General features: G+C 43.0%; 1 protein-coding gene across 1 annotated transcript in view; it reads right to left on the bottom strand.

Annotated features, from left to right (window-relative positions):
- Positions 1-21,860, bottom strand: part of CCDC141 (coiled-coil domain containing 141) — a 237,817-nt gene that overhangs the window by 105,871 nt on the left and 110,086 nt on the right. Inside the window, exons 11-12 of the mRNA XM_030210847.1 lie at positions 10,317-10,436; positions 1,488-1,676 (exon numbers count right to left, since the gene is read on the bottom strand). Coding sequence (XP_030066707.1) covers positions 1,488-1,676; positions 10,317-10,436 — 309 coding nt within the window. The remainder of the gene's footprint in view (positions 1-1,487; positions 1,677-10,316; positions 10,437-21,860) is intronic.

The following is a 21,860-nucleotide window of genomic DNA, read 5'->3' as shown; positions in this document are numbered from 1 at the left end:
CTGGCCCCCTTCCTCATATTCCCCAGACTTTCACTAACTCTGCCCTCTCTCCCTTTATTCCATCCTGTTTCCTTCCATCCCACCTCTCTCCCCCATTCCATCCAGCATCTTCTCCCTCTCTCTCTCCTTTCCATCTAGTGCCTCCTCCCCCTCTGTCTCTCTTTCCCTTCATCCAGTGTCTCTGCTCTCTCTCCCTCCCCCCCTTCTATCTAGCATCCCCCATCTCTCTCATCCCCTTCCATCCAGTATTTCCCCTTCCCTCTTCCATCCAGCATCCTCCTCTGTCTCCCCTTCACAGCATCTCCCATCTCTCTCATTCTTTTCCATCCAGTATCTCCCTTCCCTTTCCCTCCAGCCATCTCCCCCTCTGCAGCATCTGCCAGCTCTCTCATTCCCTTCTCTCCCCCTTCGCAGCATCTCCCATCTCATTCCTTTCCATCCAGTGTCTTCCATTCCCCTTCCTGCCACCATCTCCCTTTCTCTCTATCCCTTCCATTGCTTCCCCTGTCTATTCACTGTCTTCCCTCTCTCTATTCTCTTCCATTCACTGTCTCTTCTTTCCCCGTTCCATCCAGTGTCTCTTCCTTCCACCTAGAATGTCCTCTCTCATCCCCCTTCCCTGATACTGCCATCCAGGATCTCTTCTCTCCTGCCTCATCACCTCTCCTCTCCTTTTGCTCACTCCCCTCCCCAGCCAATGATAGGGATGTAGGTGCCAAAAACAGTAGCTTCTCTTGGCTACTGTTGTGGTGGCCTGGAGGGAACCACAAGCTTCTATGCTGTACCTGCCCTTCCCTGCTTCTCGCTCACTCCACCCTCCATGCCCCACTGCCGCTACTGCAAAGCAAAATGAAAATCTGCAGGGGGCTGTAGTTCTGCACAGTGTGTGCACCACTGCCGTCTTCCTGCCTTTTCTCTAGATCTAGGAACTTACATCATGAGGAGGAGGAGGGAAGCTGGCGGCAGCGGCACACTCAGGACTGTGGCCCAGCGAACATTTTCACTTTGTTTTGCAGCTGCAGTGGTAGTAGTAGCAGCAGAAGCACCAGCGGTGTGGTGGTGGAGAGAGTGAGCGAGAGGCAGAGAAGGGAAGGGCAGAGCACAGAAGCTCACGATATCTCCAGGCCATCACAGCAGCGGCCGGGAGGAGAAGCCACTGGTCGGGTGCATATGTCCCTGCCCAGGTAGAGGAAGCTCATTTGGGGAGGCAATGCCCCCCCCCCCCCAAAAAAAACTATGCCCATGCTTACAGGGGAGGGGGAGACAAGAAAGGAAGGAGCGATATGCTGGATACCATGGGGAGGGAGATATAAGGGATGATGCTGGATTATGAAATAGTAGGGAAAGGAAGATGCTGGGGTTGGAGGTGGAGCTTGGGAGTGGGTTTGGGGGAAGAGCTTGACCCCTTCGAAACAAAAAGTTGTTCAGCTGCCCCTGAAGTACCCCCCTCTTAGTTGCCTAAAGACTGCTGTTTTAGTTATCGGTACCTCCTTTGCTGATTTTAAAAATTCCATATAGGCTTTTAGAACATTCAATTTTGCAGTAATGTTGCTGCTGAGAGAGTTCAGCTCTTCCTTTAGAAGCTGAGTGTTGGCAAATGCTGCAATCCTTGATGGCTCCATTTCTTCAAGCTCTTTAATGATGGCTACTGCAGTTTCTAGTTCCTGTGAGACTTCCTAGGATGAGAAAAGGATAAAGTACATTAGTTCAAAAACACTAAAATTTTGATTTCAGTTCCAGATATCTAGTTAAGCCACAAAATCCCTGCCTGATCTCAGGGGTGCTGTGCTATGCTGGCCTCTTCTGCTCTCTGATCTTCCAATCTTCTTGCTCCATGCGTCTTCCATGAGAACTGTTTACTTTGACATCTGTTGCTGCTGTAGAGCCAGTTTGGCAATAAGAGCTGTGAGATTTTCAGACTTCCTCCACTACAAATTCATGCTATCCTCTCTCCACTCCTCCCTATTCCGTGCAAAACAGGACTATTACACCCAATTGACCAATTCTCTCAGCTCCAACCCTCGTCGTCTCTTCACCACCCTTAACTCCCTCCTAAAAGTGCCCCCCGCTCCTACTCCCCCTTCTCTCTCTCCTCAATCACTGGCCGATTATTTCCGCGACAAAGTGCAAAAGATCAACCTTGAGTTCACAACCAAGCCACCACCTCCTCTTCACCCTTTAACCCTCTCCCTCAACCAACCTACCCAGGTCTCTTTCTCCTCTTTTCCTGAGATCACCGAGGATGAAACTTCCCGCCTTCTTTCCTCCTCGAAATGCACCACCTGTTCCTCTGATCCCATCCCCACCAACCTACTCAACACCATCTCCCATACTGTCACCCCCGCCATCTGTCGCATCCTCAACCTCTCTCTCTCCACTGCAACTGTCCCTGACACCTTCAAGCACGCCGTTGTCACACCTCTCCTCAAAAAACCTTCACTTGACCCTACCTGCCCCTCCAACTACCGCCCCATCTCTCTTTTACCCTTCCTTTCCAAAATACTTGAGTGCGCCGTTCACAGCCGCTGCCTTGATTTTCTCTCCTCTCATGCCATCCTCGATCCACTTCAATCCGGTTTTCGCCCTCTGCACTCGACTGAAACGGCACTCTCTAAAGTTTGCAATGACCTGCTCCTGGCCAAATCCAGAGGTCACTACTCCATCCTCCTCGATCTTTCCGCCGCGTTTGACACTGTCAATCATGATTTACTTCTTGCCACGCTGTCCTCTTTTGGGTTCCAAGGCCCTGTCCTCTCCTGGTTCTCCTCTTATCTCTCCCACCGCACCTTTAGGGTACACTCCTATGGACCTTCCTCCACTCCCATCCCACTATCTGTTGGAGTTCCCCAGGGATCTGTCCTTGGACCCCTTCTCTTCTTAATCTACACCTCTTCCCTGGGCTCGCTGATCTCGTCTCATGGTTTTCAGTATCATCTTTATGCTGATGACACCCAGCTATACCTCTCCACACCTGACATCAACGCGGAGACCCAGGCCAAGGTATCGGCCTGTTTATCCGACATTGCGGCATGGATGTCCAACCGCCACCTGAAGCTGAACATGTCCAAGACCGAGCTCCTCGTCTTTCCTCCTAAACCCACTTCTCCTCTTCCTCCACTCTCTATCTCTGTTGATAACACCCTCATCCTCCCCGTCCCATCTGCCCGCAACCTCGGAGTCATCTTCGACTCCTCCCTCTCCTTCTCTGCGCATATCCAACAGACTGCCAAGACCTGTCGCTTCTTCCTCTTCAACATCAGCAAAGTTCGCCCTTTCCTCTCTGAGCATACCACCAGAACTCTCGTCCACGCTCTCATTACCTCTCGCCTTGATTACTGCAACTTACTCCTCACCGGCCTCCCACTCAGCCATCTATCCCCCCTTCAATCCGTTCAGAACGCTGCTGCACGTCTTATATTCCGCCAAAACCGATATACTCATATCACCCCTCTCCTCAAATCACTTCATTGGCTTCCGATCAGATATCGCATACAATTCAAGCTCCTCCTCCTTACCTACAAATGCACTCAGTCTGCAGCTCCTCACTACCTCTCCACCCTCATCTCCCCCTATGTTCCCGCCCGTAACCTCCGCTCACAGGACAAAGCCCTTCTCTCAGTACCCTTCTCCACCACTGCCAACTCCAGGCTCCGCTCATTCTGCCTTGCCTCACCCTATGCCTGGAACAATCTTCCTTTACCCATACGCCATGCCCCCTCCCTACCCATCTTCAAATCTCTGCTTAAAACTCACCTCTTCAATGCTGCCTTCGGCGCCTAATCGCTCGAGAAATATAGAATGCCCCAATCTATCCACCCTATCAGATTAACTGTTCACTCGTCCTCTAGATTGTTCACTAGTCTTTAGATTGTTCTCTTGTCTTTTAGATTGTAAGCTCTTTGAGCAGGGACTGTCCTTCTATGTTTAAATTGTACAGCGCTGTGTAACCCTAGTAGCACTTTAGAAATGTTAGTTAGTAGTAGTTAGTAGAGATTTTACAGCTCTTACTGCAAACTTTGAACCCGCTGCAGCAGGACATGACAGACAAACATGTCTCCTGCTGCTAGCCCAGGGAGCATAGAGGACACGCACTGAGGAAGAAGATTGGGTCTGGGACTACGCTGCCTTTTTCAGCCTCAGAGGGAAAACAGCATTATGGGAGTGAGAATGAGGTGAAACGGCATTGGGAGGGTTGAGGCAAGAAGAAGAGGAGCATCTAGGTGGGAGGGTAAATATTTTCTGAAAGGAAATTGGGTTGAAAGGGGAGAGGAAAGGTGGTAAAAAAATGTGTTCAAGGGAAAATAGTGTCTGGATGGAGACAGGTGAGGAGGTACAGTGTTTGGATGGAGAATGGAAGGGAGCAGGTGTGAATGGGGAAAGAATGTCTGGAATGAATGGGTGTGAAGGGTGAATGACTGTATAGAGGGAGGACAGAGAAGAAAAAAAAAAACCCAACAAACACTTTCTGGGTGCCCAATCCTAGTTTCAGCTATATGTAGAAAAAGAAGAAATGGAAAGGAGACCCTAGAAAAGAACTTATGAGAACAAAACGAGAAAAGTGGAAAAGAGAGAATGGAACCAGCCCAATTAGAAATATAAAATGCCCAGTAAACAAAAGTAGAAAAGAAAAAATATATTTAAGAATTAAAATATGTAGCTTTGGGAAATGTCTCTCTTCTATTTTTGCATTTTGCACAGTACAGGAGGCTGCGATTCCTTCCATTATTTTGGTTAGTAAAGGTATGGCTGCTATTGGTCTGTAGTTAGTGGTATCTTTTGTATGGGGGGGGGGGGGGGTTGGTGTCTTTTAGGATTAGTGTATTATGTTCTCTTTTTCATTTGGGAATTTGCCGCCTTGGAACATGAAGTTTAGGTGGGAGGAGAGTTGAACCGTGAAACACCTGAAGGGGGGGAATTCAAAATGTAGTTGGGACATGCGTCAAGCATGCAGCGTGTGGTTGAGAATTTTTTTTATTGCTTGAGTGACTATTTCGTTGGTGAGTTTTATGAAGGTCATCCATGTCCTGTGTGCTGGCGTTTCTTCTGGGGGTGGCCAAGTACATCTAATAGATTTTCAAGGTTGGTATCTGCCTGTGGTTGGTTTTTTCGTATTTTGAGAATTTTTTTCCTCAAAGTATTTGACGAGTTCTTTTGCTGGTGGAGGTTCATCATTTCCTATTGTTAGGGGTTTGGTGTTTAGTAGGTTGTTTACGAGCTTTCAAATTTTCTTTGTGTCAGTATAGTTTGGGCCTACTTGTTCTTTCTAGTAGTGTCTCTTGGCTTATCTAATTTTGTTTTTGTATGTTTTTTGTGCTTCTTTCCATTTGCTAATGGTGGATTTATTTTTGGGGTTTTTCCAAATCCATTCATGTTTTCTACATTGGGCTTTTAGTTGTTTCAGGTCTTTGTTGTACCATGGGACGACTTTTCATTTTTGTACGGTTTTAGATTCTATGGGGGTGATTGTGGCTAATACTATGGTACATCTGTTGTCCCTTTCTATTATGAATTCTGTGGAATCTGTTGGAGGTGACCATCAGTCATTGTATATGATGGACCAGAATTTGACTGCGGAGAGTTTTTGGTTTTGTTGGGTTAGTTTTTTTTTCCTTCCAGTAGAGGGTCATGTTTAGTCTGAAGTGATTGGACCAGGGAGTTGCTGTCTATTTCTGGTTCTGTATTTTAAAATCCTGGGTTGTCGAGAGTCTGTACGCTATCAGTCTAGTGTGTGGCCTTTGGTATGTATTCTGGGTACTTCTGATCTTTGGAAGTCCCAGAGGTATAGGAATTCTAAGCAGTCTTTGGTGTTTTCTGAATTCTGGTTCTCCAGGTGTAGACTGATGTCTCCTTTTACCATGGTGTTAGTGTTGGTTAGACTAGAGTTAGAGATGAAGTTCATGAAGTTGGTTTGAGATGTTTTCCAGTCACCTGGTGGTCGGTAGAATAAGGTGCATGTCACTTGGTTGTGTAGGGTTTTGTTGCCTATTTTAATCGAGGTGATTTCTAGTTGTGGTGTGATGGATTCTTCAATGGGTTTGACTGTGAAGAAGGATCTATAAATGAGTGTGGCCCCCTCCTTTTTTTCCAATTCTAGTCCAGTTTAGTATTTTGTATCCTGGAGGACTTGGGTCTAGTATTATGGGGTCTTCTTTGTCATGTATCCTGGTTTTGTTTAGGAAGACCAGTTCTAGGTCTTTTCCAGTATCAAATCTTTGTTTTCTGGGGGGTTTTTTACCACTGATCTGGAGTTGATATATTCCACTGGTATTGGCACATAGCTGTCCTCTGTTATCGTTATGAGGATTGTCACCAATTGACGGTTGTTGGAGTTTCGGGATTGGTTGGTTTCTTTTGATGTCAATTTTTATGGTTGGGTGTTTTGGTATTAGCCTTATTTTCAGGTGGTTTGGGCGTATCTATTTGTTTGTGAGATTGGGGTTTGTCTTGTCAGGGCTCATTGTTTTTTGTTATGGTGATTTGGGTTGTATAGTGTTGTGATTATGTTGTGGTCATCTGGTGTAAGGTTTTTAGTGGCGGGTAGCAGTGTTAGGGAGAGTATGCTTATTAGTGTCCTTCTGATATGCATTTTTTTTGTCCATGTTGTTATGGAGATTGGAGGTATTGTTATGTGTTTGAGTGAAGTTGGTGGGTGGGTCTCTCTCTCTCTCTCCCCAGTGCTTCCCTGGTTTTTCTTTTCTTCCTTTTGGTTGGCTCTTCCTTATTCCTTCTACCTTTTCCTTTTTGCTGTGGGGTGTGGTGGTTCTATTTGCTTCCTGGGTTTTGGACTTCAGCAGCTCTGGTGATGCAGCCACCGGGGACCAGTGTCCAGCTGTTTGCTGGCTGGAGCACTTCTGAAATTTGTGGGTCTGCTCTCTCCAGGGATCCCTCATCAGTAGAGTATGTCCCACTGGAGCCGTGCAACTTTTCTGTCGGCTAGTGTGCTTCTGAGGGGCCGCGGGTCTGCTCTCTTTGGGGATCTCTCACCGGCTCTGTGTGCCTTACCTGAGCCACACAATTCCTCAGCGGTCTGTTGTCTCGATGGCTGTTTCCTCAGTTGCTAGTAGGGTTGACTGTGTCGTTCTTGGCATCCTCCTCTCCATCTGGTTAGTGGTGTGTGTCTCTGTAGTGTTGCGCGATGCACCAATAGTCCATTGCTTCGTTGGAGCCAGGTGATGCTTTGATGGTCTGCTGCCTCAATTATCATCTGTCATGCTGGGGGGAGGTTGGCTGGTCCTGTTTTTGCGTTTGCTGCTCGTTTGGAGTGTATTCAGGCATCTCAGGGACTAATCTACCTCAGTGCTGCCCAGGTATTGTTTTCTCACCACCTTGTATGTGACCCGTTCTCCCAACCAGATGGACTCCTGCCTCCGCGTCTGATCCTGGATCTCTGGTTTTGGTCTGGACGCCTGTCACACCCTGTCCGGTCGATGTGGTAAGTCCTGGGTGAATCCCAGCCTCTGGGCCTGGGTGGATCTGGATGGTGAGTTTGGAACCTGCTTCAATGCTTCCGACCTAGGTGGCCATCTTGGATCCAGGCAGCATGCTATTTTCTAACATAGCAGGCAGGAGGAGAAAGGATCTGTTTAACATCTGAAACAGCCTTGCTGTAGAGCCACAGTGTCTATCACTTAGATATTTAAAAACAAAATTTCTAAGCAGCTTTTTTTCCTCTGTTTTGACTGGAAGAAAGTATAGAAAAGCCACAAAAAGTGATCCACAGTGCTATAGTGTATGTTAAAAAAAAAAAAAAAAAAAAGAATTCCTGCTGTGACTCATTGTCATGCATTAAGCATAAGACAATAGTTGCCTTGAAGTTTGCTGCCACTTATAAAGTATGCTCTTGAAAGGGATATTGTGTTGTCACAATTGTTGACCAAATGTACTGCAATACTTACAGGTTTTCAACCCAGTCCTCAGGAAAAACCCAGCCGTTCAGGTTTTCATAAGAACATAAGTGTTGCCATACTAGGACAGGCTGAAGGCCCATCAAGCCTAGTATCCAGTTTCCAACAGTGGTCAATCCAGGTTACAAGGTGTTTGGCAAGATCCCCAGAACAGTAAAACAGATTTTATGGTGCAGAGTCCTAGAAATATGCAGTGGATTTTCCCAAGTCCATCTTAAATTTTTATGGACTTTTCTTTTAGGAAATTATTCAAACCTTTTCTAAACCCTGCTAAGCTAACTGCTTTTACCACATTCTCTGGCAAAGAATTTGAGTTCAGTTACATGTTGGGTGAAGAAATATTTTCTCCGGTTTGTTTTAAATGTATTACTTAGCTTCATGAAAACGGTAACGGAATTCAAGCATGCGTGGGATAAACATAAAGGAATCCTGTTCAGAAGGAATGGATCCTCAGGAGCTTAGCCAAGATTGGGTGACAAGAGCCGGTAGTGGGAGGCGGGGATAGTGCTGGGCAGAATTATACGGTCTGTGCCAGAGCCGGTGGTGGGAGGCGGGGCTGGTGGTTGGGGGGCGAGGATAGTGCTGGGCAGACTTATACGGTCTGTGCCCTGAAAAAGACAGGTACAAATCAAGGTAAGGTAAACACAAAATGTGGCACATATGAGTTATCTTGTTGGGCAGACTGGATGGACCGTGGAGGTCTTTTTCTGCCATCATCTACTATGTTATATCAAGGAACTTGTAAGTGATTACTAACTAATTGATTTTTGATAAAGTTAACATCTGTTTACTGTACCAACAAGTGAATTGTACAAGCCAAGCTAAGCCCTCACCACACCAGTGAGTGGGTTTGTGTAAAAAGGAGAATAAGGAGAAGCTGTTTCTAATTTTTCTGCGTTATTGGAGGAGAGGAGAAAGCTATTGTAAATAGCTGGCCATCTGTGTTGAAATGTTGGAAGCTGTACCCTCATCAATTGAAGGAGAGTAAAGGTTCTAGTTTTCAGCAAAAGAACCGGAATGGTCTCTATTGTGTGAAGTGTGAAAGTCTGATGCAGAGCTTGCTCAGCCTCCAAGGTATATTCTGGTCCCGCCTTGGTCCCAACAAATAAATGTGTGCACTCCTGTTGTCCACCTATCCTGAGAATAATCTAGGTAGCTGCCTAGACCACCTCAAAGTGGGGGGTACACTCGTTTCCCAACAGCAGGTGGATTGGTGCTCTAGGACCCAATGTAATATTTACAGTATTTTTTTTTTAATAGGGTGTTAGGGTCTGGTGAGTTTGCAGTACAGTTTCTGAGTATCTTTATGCAAAGTATTCTGTTACACTGCAACGTGGCAGTGAAAGAAAAGTATGTTCTCCGAGGACAAGGAGGACACATGTGGGTGTTGTCAGAACCATGGCTACATGATATTCCACTTGAGGTCAGATTTCATTGAATAGATTTGCAAAGCTGCAATGTGGTCTTCAGTCCACACATTCACATTTCATTACTACCTTGAGCAGAATACCTGATGTGACAGACAGTTTGTTCAAACAGTCTGCAGAATTTGGAGTCTAGAATCCAACTTCACCCTCTTAGGCCCATTCTTTTCTGTTCCAGGCTGCACCTTCACAACAGTCCTTTTCAATTTGTTAGTGTTATTGGTTCTGGTTGGTCTTGCCGTTGCAATTTCCTGTTGAATCTTGTGTGTTTGTTTTTTTTTTGGACAGCCTGGTAACTAGGGATTCCCACCTGTGTGTATATTATGTCCTGTGTGCACCTTGGAGAAAGTGAAGTTACTTACCTCTAACAGGTGTTCTCCGAGGACCAAAGGGCAGGTATTCTCATATACTCTCCCACCTCCCCTAAGAGTTGTATTTTAATGTATTTTTAATCCAACTGCAGGTCCTGCTGTCTTGGGCAGGTGGGATGGCACTTGTGAATGCATACCAAAGTCTTTTGGAAGTTATAGAACACTGGGCTGCATCCTCACTGGGGCTCCATTGGTGATGTCACCCACATGTGAGAATACTTGTACTGTTAGCCTCAGAGAATATTTGGTATAGGTGAGTTAACTTCGCTTTACAGTCAACAGTAAAAGCAAATAGCAATTTACAATCAATTAATAAGACAAAGCAGTAATTCACAATCAAATTAATGAAATAAAAAAGTACAGACTTTCATGAAAAATAAAAAATGTCTTCAAAAGATTCACTACCCAAATGTGCGTAGGTAGACCAACATACCTTTTTTTATTCTATTGCTTTAAATGTTTTAAATGTGCCTGTTTTACGTTTAGCTGCAAAATAAGACCAATATTCAACCAGTGTGTAAATAGGGACCTTGAATTTGAAAATCATCTAGATTTTCAGTTAGGTGCCCTACTAAAAATTTACCCAGTGTCTTTTCATTCTTCAAAAAGCATTTTACCTTTGCTTCATTTGCCATTTCTATGTGCTGTCTCAAAACTCCTTCAGATTCTGCAAGACAGGAACCTGGATCCGTGCTCTTGGCAACCTCAGGGCTGATTTTCTGAATCCACATAGATATCTTTTATGGTAATAAACATATAGATAAATGTGTTAATGTAACAGGAGTAGATTTGGTCCACGTAGTTACACAAAAGATGAGGAACAAGAGGCTAATCAAACCTGAGTAAATAGTTTAATAAAATACAACAAGAGTGACATCAATCTGAATGCTGTATTCCATTCAATTCAATTCTTGTATACCACTAATATCCCCTTTCCAGGGTTCAGTGCGGTTTACATTCTAGGTGAGACAAAAGCAGATAGTGTTAGTGTGAGGTATGAGTAACATTAGAGACCATTGGTGTAATGAATGAGACTAAAAAAGGATAATGGATGATACTTGGAAGTAAAAGTCATGATGGATTATTACAAAGCAGTCTTTGGAAAGAGAAAGTTTTTTAGCCTCTTCCTAAAGTTGAGGTAGCTGTTTTCTGTTCTGTTGGGAATAGGTAGAGAGTTCCATATCTTGACTCCAAGTATGAGAAATAGAGAGCTGAAAATTTTCTGATGTCAAATTTACTTTTGAAATGGTGATGCTAGCATTAGTTGTTTCAGTCTGTTAGACTGGACCAGATATAGCGAAACTGTCTTAGACAGCACTTCAGAAGTGAAGCCCTGTAAGATTTGAAAAACTAAGCAAACAGTTTTGAACCTGAGTTTTTCTGCTATGGGAAGCCAGTGCAGTTTGTTTAAATGAGTTGAAACACTAGTATATCTATTCAATCTGTATATTAGTCTAGCAGTTGTATTCTGTATGATTTGCAGTTTTTTCTGATATTGACACTTAATACCAAGCAGTGGCGTAGCCACAGGTGGGCTCGGGTGGGCCAGGGCCCACCCATTTATGGCTCAGGCCCACCCAACAGTAGCACATGTTTAGTGCTAACTGGTGGGAATCCCAAGCTCTGCCAGCTGAAGATTTCCCCCTGATGGTAACGAATATGCTACTCTCCACAACACCGGCACCTGCGCATGCTCAGTTTTCAGTGCATGCCTGCTGCCAAGGTGGGAAGAAGCGTTTTCCCACCAGCTGAGATAAATGTTTTTTGGAAGGGAGGAGAGAACACTTGGTGCCCACCCAATTCTTGCACAGGCCCACCCAAAGTCTGTTGTCTGGCTACGCCCCTGACCAAGAAATAGAACGTTACAGTAATCCAAATGAGGTAAGATTAACATTTGGACTAGTAGTGCGAAGGCACTTTGATTGAAGAACGATCTGACTAGACGTAGCTGTCTCATTTTGAATAGTGTATTTTTTCATAACTGATTAATATGGGAAGAGAATGTGAGTGAAGAATCAAGCAAGACCTCTAATACTCTGGTTTCAGATTTGACTGTAAATCTTTGACCACTGGACAAAGATATTGATGATGGGATCTCGGAACCATAGGACCTTGGTTTTTTGCACATTCAGTTTCAGTTTATTGGTCAGGGCCCAGGTGCTAACAGCAGTCATACCGTTCGCTACAGACTGAGTTGGATCTTGTTTGATGCTGTCGCATTCTTTACCTGCTGGCTCGGCAGGAGGTGCTTTGTCTGAGTGTTGGTGGGACGGTGGGGTCTAGTGCCTGCGGGGCAGGCTCGGAGGTGATGAGCATGTCCACGGGCATGGTGATGGCGTGTCTCTTCCTGCCGTCTTTTGCGTCCCAGCGTCTATCCGCCATGCCCCGGGTTCCCCTTTAACTGCCGGTGTCTCAGAACACCCAGGGCTTCAGCAATGCACCACTTTTGTTGGCAGTGTTTTTCTCCCTGCTTGTGAGTGTTCCTGAAGCTCCTGGATCTCTGTTTTGGCTAGTCTGCTTCTGGTTCCAGTTCCAGCTTTTCCTGCCAAGCAAAGTCCACTTCTGGCTCCAGTTCCAGCTGTTTCTGCCAAACTAAGTCCACTTCTGGCTTCAGTTTCAGCTACCTTCCTGACTTCCACTTCTGCCAAGCTAAGTCTGCTCCTGGTTCCAGTTCCAGCTGTTCCTGCCAAACTAAGTCCGCTTCTGGCTTCAGTTCCAGCTAGCTTCCTGACTTCTGCTTCTGCCAAGCTAAGTCTGCTCCTGGTTCCAGTTCTAGCTGTTCCTGCCAAACCAAATCCGCTTCTATCTCCAGTTCTAGCTATTTTCCTGACTTCTGCTTCTGCCAAACTAAGTCCACTCCTAGCCCCAGTCCCAACTACCTTCCTGATACTTACTTCTTTCTTCCTGGTGGAGTTTAGTCCAACTAACTGTCCGCACCTGGGGGCTCAACCCCTGGGGAATGATGGTTAGTCTTGGTGAAGATCCGTCAGGGTTCGTTGGCTATCTTCAGCCCTTGGGGTGAGGACTTTCACTCACCTAACCTGCTCAGGTGACTCAGTGCTGGGTTGCAACAGATGCCGTTACTGGTAAGAGAAGCAGGATGTCATCCGCGTAGGATAATAGTAGTTCATTAATTCCCAAGTGTAGTGAGGTAAAGGATGACAAAAAGAGATTGAGCAGGATCTGTGAGAGGGGAGATCCCTGTGGAACCCTGCAGTTAGTAGACTAGAAGTTGGAAAGTTGGTTGTTTTGCTTGACAGAATAGCTTTGATTTGAAAGGAATTCACTGAATCATTTGAGCACAGTCCCTGTTATTCCTATCTGATCCAGCCGTTCAAGTAGCAATGTGTGGTCAACCGCATCAAATGCCACCAATATATTGAATTGGAGAATTACTTGGTCACCTTTGCATAGGTGTTGTTTGACATATGTGGTTAGAACTAACAGTAATGTTTCCATACTATGTGACAATCTGAAGCCAAATTGTGACCAGTGTAAAATAGAAAGTTTTTCCAGATAAAAAGAGAGTTGTTTACTAAGCTAGGTTTCTAATGCTGTAGTAAAAAGGGGCATGCTTCCTACTGATGGTGGTTTGCAGGTGATGTTATGTGAAGCCCAGATCCCTTCAGTAGTGGAGTGAGAACAATTTTGTCTATATCAGGAGGGAAAGAGCAAGTTTTTAATAGCTCATTGAGATCATCGAGTGACCAGTTTACTGCTTCCATAGGGATGGATCTGAGTAGGTGTTTTGGCCATTGATCCAGGGAGCAGTTGGCTCAGGAGCATTTCAACAGTATCGATCTTACATCCTTAGTTATTAGTGGTTGAAAAGATTCCCAGTTTTGGTCAGTTTTGAGACCTTGGGTTGTAGGATCTCCAGTGATTAACGCTGAACTATGGTTTGGGCTATTTTCCTCTGTTGGAGTAGCCTTAGATAGTTTGGGCCTAGTTTGGAGGATCATATTGGCGAAATGATCAGCGAGGTCTTAGGCGGTGGGGCATGTTTTCTGTGAATGTTCATCCTTATTAATGGAAGCTAGTGTTTTAACTAAGGAGAAAAGTTTTTTGTCAAGAACATCATGACCTATTAGGCTGCTATAGTATTGGCGTTTTGAGTCAGCTACGTTCTTTTTGTAGCATCAGAAGGCTGACTTCCATTTGGATTTATCAGTAGTATCTTTGTTCTTTCTCCATTGCTTTTTAAGGCGTTGATATTCCTTTTTTAGGATGGATAGTTCCTCTGTAAACCATGGCAAATTCCTGGATGCCTTGACCTTTTTAGTGGTAAATGGAGCAATTTAGTATGGCTTTCACCTTGGTGTCCAAGCAGGATTTGATCAAATCATGTGTAGGAGATGCGGTAGTGAGAGAATCTGTTAGCTCCAACCAGAAAGTGGCCTCGTTGATGTTACCACTGGTGGAGATGATTTTGGATGAATTGTGTCTGGTTAAGCTTGACATACAGATATCAGTGGTGAAATCCAGTTGGAAATGGTCATACCATTGTACTGACTTCAATTTGAATGAACTAATCAAGCTATTAGGATAGGACTTCATGAAGTCTAACATATGTCCTTTTTCATGAGTTGCACCCTCGGAGAATATAGTTAGTTCGCAGTCTTTCAGGAACAATTTGAAGTTGTGGACATTGGTATCTGCATCATTTTCCAAGTTTATGTTTAAGTCTCCCAAGAAGATAACCCTTGAGAATTGTGACATGGCAGAGGAAGTAATCTCTACAAGTAGTGGTTCTGCCTTGGACCAAACTCCCAAAGGATGGTAAATGAGGAGTAGGGCGATTTGATTTACCTATTTTGAATCATCACAGAATTTGCATAGCATATATTCCAGTTCAGAACTAACTAAACACACATGGACAAAACTCTTAAAGATAAGAGCAAGTCAGCCTCTTTTTTTACTCTGTCTTAGAGAATGAAGAATACCATAACCAGGTGGATAGATGTGGGGCAGTATTGGACTATCAACTTCTGTAAGCCATGTTTCTGATATAAACAGAAAGCCCAGATCTGAAGATTCTAGCAGATCACTGAGTAAGAGAGTCTTGTTCCCCATAGATCTAGCGTTGATATAGATGGCTGGGACAGGAGAAAGTTGAGACTTGTGTTCCTAAGGGGAGAGGGTTGTTTGGTTAATTGCAAAAGGTAGTGAGGTTTTTTAGGCCTTCAAATGTTAGATATTTTGGCATTGTCTAGCAGGTATCTGACATTACAGTTAAGGTATTTCTTAGTACAGGGTTTTCTAGACTGATTATAAATTATAGGGATAGGATTAGGCACCAAGTTATCCGGTGGGTTGCTGCCTGATGTTCTCAAGAGTGCTAAGCAAATCCATGTGAGCCACTTCATGGTGATAGCTTTTTGAGCTAGTTTAAGTCAGTCGGGTTTAGCACTGTTTATCAGTTTTAAATGTACACTGTTAAAGATTTCATAACTGAGTTCTCCTTGAAGGTAGAAGCTACTGATGGTAAGGAGAGGTTATGGTATGTCAGGAACTCATAAGGTGGGGAGGTGTGGATGTGCCGGTGTGGCAGACTATGACTTGCTGTAATTAGGTAGGGTTCCTCATTTAAACTGCCATTCTTCTAAAGTCAGTTGTGTAGCAGTAGGGAGAGTTTATATCGGGTGAAAGGCCACAGTGTAGCTCTCATGTTATAGAGTTGTTGATTTCCTTTGTTTGCTGTTTGAAGTATGGTTATAAGTACAGAGCTGAGCAGGTCAAGTATTTGGAGAGAACTGACCTTAAGCATTCCTTGGGTTTCTCTAACAGGCTGCCATTCTTCTATAGACACTCGTGCAGCTTTGAAGGGAGAGTTTATGGCAAACACCAAGCCACAGTGTGACTCTCATGGTTACAAATCCAGATAGTTCTCTTATTCACTCAGGTAAAATGTCAGGAAGTATTATTTCATGGAGAGCGTGGTAGTTACTTGGAATGCTCTCACGCGGGAGGTGGTAGAGATGAAAATGGTAAGAGAATTCAAAAATGTGTGGGATAAACACAAAGGAATCCTGTTCAGAAGGAATGGATCCATATTTATAAATGACCTAGAGATGGGAGTAACTAGTGAGGTAATTAAATTTGCTGATGGCACACAGTTATTCAAAGTTGTTAAATCACAAGAGGATTGTGAATTTTACAAGAGGACCTTACGAGACTGGGAGACTGGGCATCTAAATGGCAGATGACGTTTAATGTGAGTATGTGCAAAGTGATGCATGTGGGAAAGAGGAACCCAAATTACAGCTATGTAAGGCAAGGTTCCATGTTAGGAGTCACCGACCAAAAAAAGGGATCTAGGTGTCGTCGTTGATGATACGTTGAAACCTTCTGCTTAGTGTGCTGTGGCGGCCAAGAAAGCAAATAGAATGTTAGGTATTATTAGGAAAGGAATGGAAAACAAAAATGAGGGCATTATAATGCCTTTGTATCGCTCCATGGTACGACTGCACCTCGAATATTGTGTTCAATTCTGGTCACTGCATCTCAAAAAAGATATAGTGGAATTAGAAAAGAGGCAGAGAAGGGCGACAAAAATGATAAAACAGGATGGGATGACTTCTCTGTGAGGAAAGGCTAAAACAGCTAGGTCTCTTCAGCTTGAAGAAAAGACAGCTGAGGGGAGATATAATAGAGGTCTATAAAATAATGAGTGGAGTGGACAGGTAGACGTGAAGCGTCTGTTTATTCCTTCCAAAAATACTAGGACTAGGGGGCATGCAATGAAGCTACAAAGTAGTAAATTTAAAACAAATCGGAGAAAATATTTCTTCACTTAACGTGTAATTAAACTCTGGGATTTGTTGCCAGAGAATGTGGAAAAGGCACTTAGCAAGGTTTAAAAAAGGTTTGGACGGCTTCCTAAAGGAAAAGTCCATAGACCATTATTAAAATGGACTTGGGGAAAATCCACTGCTTATTTCTGGGATAAGCAGCATAAAATGTTTTGTACTTTTTTGGGATCTAGCTAGGTATTTGTGACCTGGATTGGCCACTGTTGGAAGCAGGATTCTGGACTTGATGGACCATTGGTCTGTCCCAGTATGGCAATACTTATATACTTATGTAGAAGCTTAGTGGAGATTGGGTGGCAACATTGGTAATTAGGAAACAAAGCTAGTGCTGGGCAGAATTCTATGGTCTGTGCCCTCAAAATGGCAAGGACAAATCAAGGTCAGGTATGCATATAAAGTATCACATATAATGAGTTTATCTGTTGGGCAGACTAGGTGGACCATACAAGTCTTTATCTGCCCTCATCTACTATGTTACTCTATATTCAAGATGCTGGCCTGGAATTACTGCAGTTAATGGAGAGGGGAGAAGGAGATGATCTAAGTAATTCAGGTATTTGAAAGACAGAGGTGTCATTAACCTTAACCATATCTTGCAATGTAGCCAGGAGAAATGCTTGGTAATTTGGTTTTTAAAGTCCAGTATCTAATATTTAACAGGCACTTCTGTTCATTAAAGACATGCATCAGATGGATGTGTTTCACTCCTTGAACTGTTTGGAAGTTTTAATGCTGAGAAAGCTTCAGCACGATAACAGAGCTTTAGAGATAGTATAAGTTATAGATATGAACATTAACTCACAAGTTGTAGTGGTGGTTTCAGTTAGCAGTTTCTGATCCTGGTGTCCTTTGTTACAATTGATGCAGATCTCTGGAGGTTTTTCAGTTGTAAATCCAGCTTATTTCACAAGCAAAGAGAGTCCAAAGTCAAAGGCTTCCAGCAATAGAGAACCAAATGGCTGTACTTAGCACTTCTATGTGAATTTCTTTGGAAACTTAATACAGAAGGGGTTAATGGTTGACTCTAGTTTTAAGGAATCTAACAGATTCAGGATTTTAGAAATAGATAAGTAGTTAAAATAAATCTTTAACTCACGGATTGCAGGTATGAATTTTATAGTTTCCGGTTCTGATATCCAAATCCTTGGATGGTCCAATTGATACAGGCTGCTGTAGGATTTTTCTTTGTTGTCCAGTAGGAGGGTTAGATGTAAATATAGATCCAGCAACAATCACAGGGCATGAGGAGAGTTATTTGTAATATGAAGGGAAGATAGAGGTTTCTTTTCTCCAGCCAAAATAAATGAAAGAAGTTTGAAATAAAATTGAGGACTTGGGGAAAATCCACTGCTTATTTCTGGGATAAGCAGCAAAAAATGTTTTGTACTTTTTGGGGATTTTGCCAGGTATTTGTGACCTGGATTGGCCACTGTTGGAAACAGGATCCTGTGCTTTATGGACCTTTGGTCTGTCCCAGTGAGTCAATACTTATGTACTTATGTATTTATGACTGATCAAAAGTTAGTAAATGTTTGTGCTGTAAATAAGCAAAAAGTGTATTATTTAATCTAAGTTGCAGAGTCTGATGTGAACCCAGCCATCCAAATGCAGATTCGAAATGCATTGTAGAAATCCACCAGAGAGAAATTCATGCAAATACAAGGGTAAATCATGCAATTTTCTTGTGAATGTGAGCCTCAATCTGTCTTCTTCTTGTTCATTGCTGTCAATACAGAGGTGCTTGCTGGTTACTGGACCCTACACAAAATAATACAAATATAGCGACCCCTGAAGCAGGTAGTTATGCTGAAACACGGATCTGTGTTGGGGCTCTTTGGATTTTATGAGTTTGTGTTTTTTTTTTATAAACCTGCTGTTTGGATATGCATTTGATCTAACCACTACTTATTTCTTTTTGTATATTGTGGGGTTCCTTGTAGCCTAGTGGTTAGTGTAGCAGACCTTGATCCTGGAGAACTGGGGTCCCTTCAATTCCCACTGTAGCTCTTTGTGACCCTGGGCATGTCAGTCAACCCTCAATTGCCCCAGATACAAATAAGTACCTGCATATATTATGTAAACCACTTTGAATGTAGTTGTAAAAACCACAGGCAGTATATCAAGTCCCATTCCCTTTCCCACTTTTATTTCTGGTGGACTTTTACATCATTCAGACTGATATCACTCCTGTTGCATTTTATTAAACTATTTCTCAATGGACCAGCCCTACTCTTGTGGATTTTATTGAACTCTTTACATAGGGTATTTTGCTCCTCTTTCTTTGCCATTAATGTAAGAAGAAACATATCAAAAGTGCCTTCAACTTACAGTAGTTTTCTTTGAATGTTTATCGTAATTACCAGGATAAATTAGGACAATGATTTAAAAACATCATTATTTTGCTTTCTGTGATATCCTTAATGTACAATTCTTATTTTTTTAGGGGCCCATCTACTAAGCCATGGCGACAGTGTGAGTGCAGTCTTTTGGGTGCTCGCTGGGCCATTTTTTACCACATCCTGGAAAAAAGGCCTTTATTTAAGGGGCTGGCAAATGGACGTGCCACCCATTGACTTAGCGGTAAGGTCTCATGTGATACCCAGGTAATAAGCATGCAGCACGCATCCACTGCTGTTTACTGCCAGGTGAGCACCTCTACTGCGTGTTTTCAGCATGTTCCAAATTCAGAATTACTGCCCAGAGCACGCGGTAGCCGGCCGGTAATGCTGATATGGCACACACTGGACGTATGTAGGCTCTTATGCGCCTTTGTAAAAGGGCCCCTTAATGATTAAAATATGTGCCATCCCATAATATATAAATAAAGCTACAACAATAGTATTTGTCAGTATTATCTAAAAATTCTATATATAGTGCCTGAAAAATCCACGTGGTAGAAAAATACACCTAGGCGTAGTCTATAAAGGATGCCTGCATTTTATAGAATAGGCTTAACTTCTAGGCGTATTCTATAAAGTACGCTTACATTTTATAGAATAAGCTTAACTTCACGGTATCCGATGCATAGATTTAGGCACAGAGGGGCATATTCTGTAACTGTGTGTAAATTTTGGAATGCCCACGAAACGCCCATTTCCCTGCTCATAGCCACACCCCTTTTTGGCTCCACATATTACAATTTAGGTGCTAAGCATTACAGAATACGCTTATCAAGTTATGCATGTAAATTCTAATTATTGCCAATTAGTGCTCATTATTATTTAAGTGCTATTAAACAACACCGATTGGTTTGTTAAGCCAATTAAGTTAGGTGCATTGTTATAGACAATGTTTGGATTTTGGCACTGAACGCTAGGTGCGATATATAGAATCCAGGGGAATGTGTGTAACTTGCATAGTGCGTACACAAGGATGGAATATAGGCAGGACATGGGTAAGACCTAAACTTAGGTGCTAACACTTACATCAGCTCTGTGGCTGGTGGTGGTGATCGAGCCTAAATGTTAGGAATGGTAATACCCATTTAGGCACCTACATTTTAAATGGAAATACTACACTATTTTCCTTTATATAATACGGTCCCACAATTGTAGGTATCATGTTGTTTATTTATTTATTGGTATTTATTAACCACCTTTATAAAGATTAGCTTTGAAGCAAGTATACATAGGAAATCAAATACGTTAGCATTTAATTAAAAAAAAGGAGACTACGATAAAATGAGAAGAACGGTGAAAAAAAAACTTAGAGGAGCGGCTGTGAGGGTCAAAATTTTACATCAGGCGTGGATGGTGTTCAAAAACACCATCCTGGAAGCCCAGGCCAAATATATTCCGCGTATTAAAAAAGGAGGACGGAAGACCAATTGACAGCTGGCATGGTTAAAAAGTGAAGTAAAGGACACTATTAGAGCTAAAAGAAAATCCTTCAGAAAGTGGAAGAAGGAACCGACTGAAACTAATAAGAAACAGCATAAGGAATGTCAAGTCAAATGAAAAGCGCTGATAAGGAAGGCTAAGATTGCGTTGGAGGCAAAAACACACAGTAAAAATTTTTTTTAGGTATATTAAAAGCAGGAAGCCGGCAAAAGAATCATTTGGACCGCTAGATGACCGAGGGGTAAAAGGGGTGATCAGGGAAGACAAAGCCATAGCGGAGAGATTAAATGAATTCTTTACTTCGGTCTTCACCGAGGAAGATTTGGGAGAGATACCAGTGCCAGAAATGATATTTGAAGCTGATAAGTAGGAGAAACTGAATGAATTCTTTGTAAACCTGGAAGATGTAATGGGGCAGTTCTACAAATTGAAGAGTAGCAAATCTCCTGGACCGGATGGTATTCATCCCAGAGTACTGATAGAACTGAATAATGAACTTGCAGAGCTATTGTTAGTAATATGAAATTTGTCCTTAAAATAGAGCGTGGTACTGGAAGATTGTAGGGTGATCAATGTAACGACAATTTTTTAAAAAGGTTCCAGAGGAGATCTGGGAAATTATAGACTGGGGAGTCTGACATCGGTTCCAGGCAAAATGGTAGAGACTATTATAAAGAACAAAATTACAGAGCATATTCAAAAGCATAGATTAATGAGGCAAAGCCAACATCGATTTAGTGAAGGGAAATCTTGCCTCACCAATCTATTAACATTTCTTTGAAGGGGTGAACAAAAATGTGGGTAAAGGTGATCCAGTTGATATTGTGTATCTGGATTTTCAGAAGGTGTTTGACAAAGTACCTCATGAAAGGCTCCAGAGGAAACTGGAGAGTCATGGGATAGGAGGTACTGTACTACTGTGGATTAAAAACTGGTTAAAAGATAGAAAACAGAGAGTAGGGTTAAATGCTCAGTATGCTCCATGGAGAAGGGTAGTTAGTGGGGTTCCCCAGAGGTCTGTGCAGGGACTGCAGCCTTTTAACATATTTATAAATGACCTAGAGATAGGAGTAACTAGTGAGGTAATTAAATTTGCTGATGACACAAAGTTATTTAAAGTCGTTACACCATGAGAGGATTGTGAAAAATTACAAGAGGACCTTATGAGACTGGGCATCTAAATGGCAGATGACGTTTAATGTCTCTTACGTGGTATTTTATAAAGACACTTAGAGGGGCATTTTTAAAAGAAACGTCTAAGTTTGGATTTGGGCGTCTTTGTAAAACATCCAAATCCGGAGGCAGGGAAAAGTGTATTTTCAAAAAAAGATGGACGTCCACTACCATCAAAGACGTCCAAATCCAAGGATGTCCTTGGATTTGGACGTCCTTGACTTTCGGCGATTTTCGAAACCAAAGACGTCCAAGTCAAAAACATCCAAATGCAAGCCATTTGGACGTGGGAGGAGCCAGCATTTGTAGTGCACTGGTCCCCCTGACATGCCAGGAC

Source organism: Microcaecilia unicolor, chromosome 7 (genome assembly GCF_901765095.1).
Source record: "Microcaecilia unicolor chromosome 7, aMicUni1.1, whole genome shotgun sequence".
Taxonomy (NCBI): Eukaryota; Metazoa; Chordata; class Amphibia; order Gymnophiona; family Siphonopidae; genus Microcaecilia; species Microcaecilia unicolor.
The sequence above is the reverse complement of the archived record's forward strand: the minus strand, read 5'-3'. Positions and strand labels throughout refer to the sequence as shown.